This window comes from Penaeus monodon, chromosome 7 (assembly GCF_015228065.2).
Source record: "Penaeus monodon isolate SGIC_2016 chromosome 7, NSTDA_Pmon_1, whole genome shotgun sequence".
NCBI lineage: Eukaryota > Metazoa > Arthropoda > Malacostraca > Decapoda > Penaeidae > Penaeus > Penaeus monodon.
Genome location: NC_051392.1, coordinates 21,303,148 through 21,310,647, shown reverse-complemented (window position 1 = coordinate 21,310,647; position 7,500 = coordinate 21,303,148). Strand labels below are relative to the sequence as shown.

Sequence of the window (7,500 nt, the reverse complement as noted above, 5' to 3'; positions counted from 1 at the left end):
ATAATAACTGGAAAACCACCCCAAACAGGCTAATGACGTAAAAGTATATTAAATCGAAATAAGAAAAATTTTCACATGTTATTCATAGCCCATGCAATACAGGAATCGCCTTGGCAAGTCTCTCCTTCATGCTGGAGTTCGCAATAGCCTGCGGAAAAACTACCATGCTGAATGAAAACTTCCACTGATGAAATTTCCGTAGAACAATGGAACCGGCAAACTTTATTTGAGGCTTCGAACCTTCATAATGTATTTTACACTTTATTGTTTGAATAGTTGTCACAGATAGGTTCACAAAACTTGTTTCACTAGTATATGCAGTTGTTGGTACGTATTTGCTTAAATTTTGGAAACACCTCCTCAACCAATCAGTGTTGACAGTAGTTAAAGACGTTGTTTGATGCGAGTACTTGAATCCAACGCTTTTAGTTTTGTTTCTTCAGGCTCATGAGTTTAGAATTTGCTTAAATACTGGTGATCCCTGACAAAATATGTTACTGATATTCATAATAGATTTATGATACTGCTCTCTTCACTTCTCTTCTCGGTCTAATTCTCTGTATACTTTTCCTATTTCTCCATGTCATTATTTTATTTCACTTATTAACTAGTCGTGTTCGCTTGGGGGATGGTAGAGTTTTATGTGGAAAACATTACTGTAAATTAAAGATATGTCCAACTTATAGTTTTTACTTGCTTATTTGTTATTCTCAGATCACAATTGTATCATGCAATAAAGGATATTTAACGGCACCATCATATTGAATATATTTTTTCATTCCAAACCTTTCATTTCCATGTGCCTTTTTTATGGAAGATTCAAGTTCATTAAAGTCCAAGGTTAAATTGATATTTACAATATTCTATCAACTGTTCTTGAATTTCAAAAAGATGACTAGTTTATTGCCAAGATTGGGGAATTCCCTGAAGAGCATGTATACACATAGGTCTTTATGTTTCGAGCACACTACACGTACTTATATTTTTATTTTTAAATATTTTCTCTCGACTTTCAACTATGTACTTTTGTTTGTTGCAGAAAAAAATGGTATCATATTTCAGTGTGTGTGTGTGTGTGTGTGTGTGTGTAATTTATCTTTTTAAAATGTGTACATTTACCTGTTACTTTTCCACATATGAATAAAGGAAACGCCACATGAAATCTTTAAGTAACCAACGAATGTAAAATATGATCGTTTTTATGGTCTTTACTAATCAGATGAGCCAGTCATAAAAATGCAGTAAATGTTTAAAGGAATCTAAAATAAATAATAGTTCTTTATCTCTAAGTTTATTTTCTCTAAAAATACAGAAGCAGGTAGACAGAGATAATAAAATAATACTAAATTTGAGCAAAAGCCATAAAAATGTGTTCTAGCTACACAATCAACTTCTGATAAAAGAAAATAAGCACCACTATTGTGGATCTCCTTTAAAAGGTACAAGATGAAATAATTGGAAAATCAAGATGTCATCAAATTACATTTTTAAATACAATAAAATTTAGAGCTACATATCAGCATAGAAAACATTTCTATGACCTTAGACACAAATGATACAAATCACGAGATCATTTTTTTTTCTTCTTTTTTTTTTTTTTTTTTGCTTTTCTTAATGAAGGGGAAAAATGTGAAATTCTAATTCCTCCAAAAATGGGGAGCTGGGCTTATTTGCAGTGCACACTGGAGTAGGCAGGGTATAGAGAAGAAAATAACAGTAATATTGTTTATTAGTAACAATAAAAATTAGAAAACATTATACCTATGTCACCCCCCCCCCAAAAAAAAAAAAAAAAAAAAAAAAAAAAAAAAAAAAATGCTTTCAAAGCTATTTTTCAATTCTCCGCTTGGCAGTGAACAAATTGGGCAACAACCTACAACCTAAAGCCTCTGCCTGCTCCAGGGAACTTTGTACATGTCATAAAAAAAAAAAAAGAGGTAGGGACAAAGAGCGAGTTTATAACAAGAAAAGTGGGAGTCGTGGAAAGGCCAATGAAAAGGTCTGCACTCTCTCTGTTTGTTCATGGGCTTCCAGTCTTAAGCAACCAAATGGCTTTCTGCTTTCAGACCTTCATAGAAAACAATCAAGGAGAATGATTCCTTACATCAACATCACCCAGGGCATACCCACTCTTCCAGGAAGTCCCTGTTGATCAGTTAGTTTTTGTTTTACTTTCATTAGCCTAAAGAAAAATCTCAAACTTATTAAAAGTAAACAACAATAATGTCTACTTGGTAAAACTGGACTAATAATCCTATTTAGAAACAGTAACATCAGATTGCTTTCTTCTGAGGCAAATCATATTAATAATTTAGTTTCGAGATCTCTTAACAGGGACAGCAATATAAACTACACTCCTACAAGACAGTCCGTCCCAATTACATTTGGTTCTCAAGCTCTTCCAAGACAACCTTTAACTCAGGGAACTTTTCCTTTCTTGGGGGTCCCTTCTTGATTCCCGACCACACCAGTGTTGATTCCCCGTCATCAAAAGTGACTGTGATCTGTTGTGAGAAAAATATTTCAGATGAGGAATCATGCGAGATCTTAATTAATTTTAATTTAATTAATTGGGAATACAGACATGAATGTAGCTAATTTCATAAAATATTGTTGCCTCATATATTTATTTAAAGAATAAAATCAAAATCCAATGCAACTGATATCATTACATTATTTTTTGGAAGAATGTCTAAATTAATAAAAAATTATATGGATCTGTAATTTTTTTAAAGAATATTTATTTTTTCAAATTGCAAACAACATAGATTTCTCATAAAAATTCAACCCATTCATATCATTAGTCTTTGCCTAAGATAATTAGAAATAGCAACTGAGCTTTGTGATATGAGAAATCATTACAAGGAAATCGATAAATGAAGACACTGAGCTACTATAAATTTGATACAAATGCTGGTCTGCGAACAGAGTGTCCCTAAGAACTAATCCTCACCTCGAAGCTTTTGCTGCGGGGCTTTGTAGCATTTAGTTCCACCTCAACTTCGGGGAACTTCTCGCGGATGCCATTCGTAATTTGAACAGCATTCCGCTTGAAAACACCTCAGGATTTGCTGAAAAATTATTAAACAATAAGAATTACAATGTCAGTGGTCAGTGACAATATGACCTTTCCAAGTCTTGTAGGGAGTCTTTGCTATATGTTTAGAAGCAATAATATCACAGTACAAATTAACACTAGGATTAAAATTTTAAACTCTAAACTTGAACAAGCTTTAATTCTTATTTGCATGAAAACACACCTATCTCATCAAGTTAACACTGTTTAAATTGATATCACTTGAATAATTCAGTTCTCAAAATCTCTGATCCCATCAATTCCTTTTGGTGACTAGATTATTATATCAAATAGTTACATTTATTTATAATATATATATTCCCCTTCACATTAACATATCAGATCTACAGTTTTCCCTTAAAGAATACATATTTTTAAATATTAATCATCAATAACGGCATGCTCATGTTTGAGCAGCCGTGGACCTCTCCACCATCCTTCGCCACTAAACTCGATTTTTTAAATATAATGGAATGAAAATCATAGAGAACTTTTTTATGCAAAAAGACATTAATGTTTCTATTTCACGTATGTATAGAACTTACCAGTGTTCTACAGCTACTTTCCTTGGTTTGCGGCCACGTCCTTTGGTTGGAGGTGGAGCAGGAGCTTCTTCCTTCTCTTCTACAACAGAATGAAATATTGTGAACTAAACAAAACAAGTTTTTTTTTTTTTTTTTTTTCCAATGCCTCTTTCCCCCCCCCCTTTTTTTTCCAATCCTCAGCTTCAACAATCTATTTACAAAAGTAAGTTGGTATGTCTTTATTTTTCCACTTTTCTTACTCACTCATTATATTAATGTGAAAGCTCAAGAAATATATACTGTTTAACCAAAGAATATTCTAAATGATACTTTTGACTTTACAATTTATTATATGCATTTTTATGTAATCTGAAAAATGCAATGTCATAAACTTGTGCTTTCCATGATCCCACCTTCTTTCGTTTCCTCTTCTTTTGGTGCCTCTTCTTCCTCCTTCTTTTCCTCTTCTGCAGCGGGTTCTTCCTCTTTGGCAGGTGCCTCCTCTTCTTCTGCTGGCGCTGCTTCCTCCTCTTTTGGAGCTTCCTCTGCAGCGGGTTCTTCCTCTGGTGCTGCTGCCTCCTCCTCCTCTACTGGTTCCTCCTCCTTTTCTACACCATTCTGCCCATTCTCTTGTGGTACTTCATCTGAAAAACAATGACTTATTATGTAAAACCAGTTCCAAAGTGTATGTTGGGTGCAAGGTACAAACCATTATATACTTGGCACAGTTGGTAGGTCAAGCAGAAACTGCAGAATCACATCCCTTTTTGACTGGGCATAGAATTAATATTAATATTAAGAAAATCAAAGAAATCTTTCAGAACACAAAATATCTGATTATACTTGTATACATCTGTCTTATTTTCTGCAATACTGGAGAACACCTCTTGATTGAATACTCTCTTTACACTTTAATTCCAACTGAAGTGCAAGCCATTGTTTTTTTACGAAAATCCTTTTCTGAATAAAAATTTCTCCCACTTTTACAGTGATGTATTCATATTATTTTTTTCCAATAAGTAGTGGAAAATAAACTTGAATTTAATTAATTGGTCTCAAGGTTGCTAATAAATTAAATAATGGGTACTTATTTGTGTCACTCCTTGAAACTTCTGTTTCCGTGACAGACTGAAAATATGTTAACTGGGAAATTAGATACATATGGGTAATTATCAAACTTTCTAAATGAATTTTACAACTTCCAGGATTTTTCTACCATTTTTGAGGATTATTCCAGCATGATTTATACAATGGCATCTTGCATACAAATTGCAGAAATATCCATCTCATATATTCTGACTTTAAGAGCCTTCAACCAAAGGATGCAATCAAACTTTCTATTTGAAGACAAGAATTTCCAAAATTTCTGTTATGTTTAAGGACTATTTAATAACGACATATAACACATTGCATACTGCAATGATATTACATAAGTATAAGAATCACTTAATAATGACGTAACAGAATACTGCAAAGATATTACAGAAGTCTCCATGAAATAAGTTAAGACTTTAGAAAGAACTATCAAAAACCAAAGAATGCAATTAAAGCACATAATCAAAAAAAAATCAAAATATATAGTAAATAGCAAAGACTTTACTTCATATAACAAAACTGAGTCAACAATATTACCTGTGTTAGCAGCTGCCGGCTCATTTTCCTTCTCTTCAACTTCTGGAACTACCTCTGGTTCTTCCTTGGGCGCCTCTGGTTCTGGCCAGTGAAAAGGTAAACTTTGATGATTCTGCCATTAAAAAATCCCTTGCAGTACTAATCGTATGCCTACTAACATGTTTCGGGATAATACATTATGTACAAAAGAAAAGGGTTTTCATTTGCTAACTGCTTTGATGTGTGTGTGTGTGTGTGTGTGTGTGTGTGTGTGTGTGTGTGTGTGTGTGTGTGTGTGTGTGTGTGTGTGTGTGTGTGTGCTGTTGTTGTGTGTGTGTGTGTGTGTGTGTGTGTGTGTGTGTGTGCGTGGGGTGTGTGTGTGTGTTGTGTGTGTGGTTGTTGTGTGTGGTGTGTTGTGTGTGTGTGTGTGTGTTGTGTGTGTGTGTGTGTGTGTGTTGGTTGTGTGTGTGTGTGTGTGTGTGGTGTGTGGTGTGTTGTGTGTGTGGTGTGTGATGTGTGTGGTGTTGTGCGTGATGTGTGTGGTGTGGGTGGTGGTGTGTGTGGTGTGTGTATGTGTGGTGTGTTGTGTGGTGTGTGTGGTGTGTGGTGTGTGTGGTGTGTGGTGTGTGTGTGTGTGTGTGGTTGTGTGTGTGTGTGTGTGGTGTGTTGTGTGTGCTGTTGTGTGTGTGTGTGTGTGTGCTGTTGTGTGTGTGTGTGCTGTGTGTGTGTGTGCTGTTGTGTGTGTGTGTGTGTGTGTTGTGTGGTGTGGTGTGTGTGTTGTGTGTGTGTGTGGTGTGTGTGTGTGCGTGTGTGTTTGTGATGTGTGGTGTGTGTGTGTGTGTGTGTGTGTGTGTGTGTGTGTGTGTGTGTGTGTGTGTGTGTGTGTGTGTGTGTGTGTGTGTGTGTGTGTGTGTGTGTGCGTGTGCGTGTGCGTGTGCGTGTGCGTGTGCGTGTGCGTGTGCGTGTGCGTGTGCGTGTGCGTTTGTTTATTACCACTTTCATATATTGCCACTCCTTTCGTGAAATATTCACTTGAACATTTGTTCACTAACAGTTTTGAAAATAAATATATACCCCTCGTTTACTGTTCACAGTGATCCCAGTTGATATGGCGCTTTAAAGTTCGCATGCAGTATAACTATCATCCATAAACAGGAAATCGAATGCGATCTTCAAAAGGATGCGTGTGAGTGATCGCGGGCAACGCCACACTCACTGAATACAAGTGTAATGCTGATCTGGCTTGAGGACTAGTACGAGTCGTTGAATCATGCTGAATAACCTAATCTTCAATCATAGACAAAAAGCCAGATACGCACAGTATGTTTCTAATCCCACACCTTGTTAAGTGACCCGCAAACGCAAATAATCTGTAACGTAAAGCCTTTCTAAACGGGGCACAACTTGACTAAAAGAACACTTTCCTCTCATGATCTTTACTACAAGGGCAGTTTAGGTTGGAATAAAATGGTGAAGGGGCTCTGGCATCCGCGGTTCACCACTGTGCGGTTCTCTAGAAATAATATATCGCAGCTAGCATCTAAACCACTACACTAATGGGCTGACTAATTTTTTTGAAGAAATGCCGGACATCTCTATCACGTCATTTTCAATAAGTCAACAGACACCCTTGCGTCCACAATGACCTTGGACTCGGTAAGGCCTCCGTAGCTGTGCGCTCCGGCTTGGGGGGAAAATACTTCGCCATGAAATAGCTTGTAAACCCCGATAATTAATCGTTCCATAGGAACCTGCTGAACCTCCATCGTTCTAGAACACATTAAGTTGTGGTTAAAGGACCCCTAATGACACATAGTGGCCGAGGCCATTTCATCACAGCGCCAATGTTCGTATTTGATTTGACAATGAAAGCCATCCCAGAATCATCCGACACAAGAGTATTCGGGACCTTGGCCATCAATAACAGGTCACAGTAGGATTCATAAACATCTGGATACATTACAGTCGATTTGGACGGTAAACTGCTAATATGACTACGAGGTGTTTTGTTTAGAAAGCCACTGCGATGGTCTTGTTTCATTTCGGTTTACCACTGTTATTATGAACTTTATGTTACAGAACGTAACTTGCCATAATCTTATTCCAAGTCACGTTCACTGCGCGTTCGTTCAACACACAAATAACCACGTGGTGTTTAGCTTCCTCATTTCCAAATTTTGTTTATGCCTCTGCAATCATTCTGTCACCTGTAAGTCCAATGTCAAACAACAATTCAATCCTTGCTGAACCTCACAGCCTTTATGAAAAGGCATGACACTTTTTCTTAAT

At 36.5% G+C, this 7,500-nt stretch overlaps 2 protein-coding genes across 3 annotated transcripts in view; one reads left to right on the top strand and one right to left on the bottom strand.

Moving 5' to 3' along the window:
- Positions 1 to 1,168, top strand: part of LOC119575125 (glutamate receptor-like) — an 11,887-nt gene extending 10,719 nt beyond the window's left edge. For both annotated transcript variants that reach the window (XM_037922555.1, XM_037922554.1), the window contains one exon: positions 103 to 1,168. In XM_037922555.1, coding sequence (XP_037778483.1) covers positions 103 to 188 — 86 coding nt within the window. In that variant the 3' untranslated portion in view covers positions 189 to 1,168. The remainder of the gene's footprint in view (positions 1 to 102) is intronic.
- A 107-nt stretch (positions 1,169 to 1,275) lies between these two features.
- LOC119575127 (translation initiation factor IF-2-like) overlaps positions 1,276 to 7,500 on the bottom strand; it is a 6,525-nt gene continuing 300 nt past the window's right edge. Inside the window, exons 2-6 of the mRNA XM_037922558.1 lie at positions 5,233 to 5,313; positions 4,014 to 4,244; positions 3,622 to 3,700; positions 2,954 to 3,071; positions 1,276 to 2,504 (exon numbers count right to left, since the gene is read on the bottom strand). Of these exons, the coding sequence (XP_037778486.1) occupies positions 3,062 to 3,071; positions 3,622 to 3,700; positions 4,014 to 4,244; positions 5,233 to 5,313 (401 nt within the window). The 3' untranslated portion in view covers positions 1,276 to 2,504; positions 2,954 to 3,061. The remainder of the gene's footprint in view (positions 2,505 to 2,953; positions 3,072 to 3,621; positions 3,701 to 4,013; positions 4,245 to 5,232; positions 5,314 to 7,500) is intronic.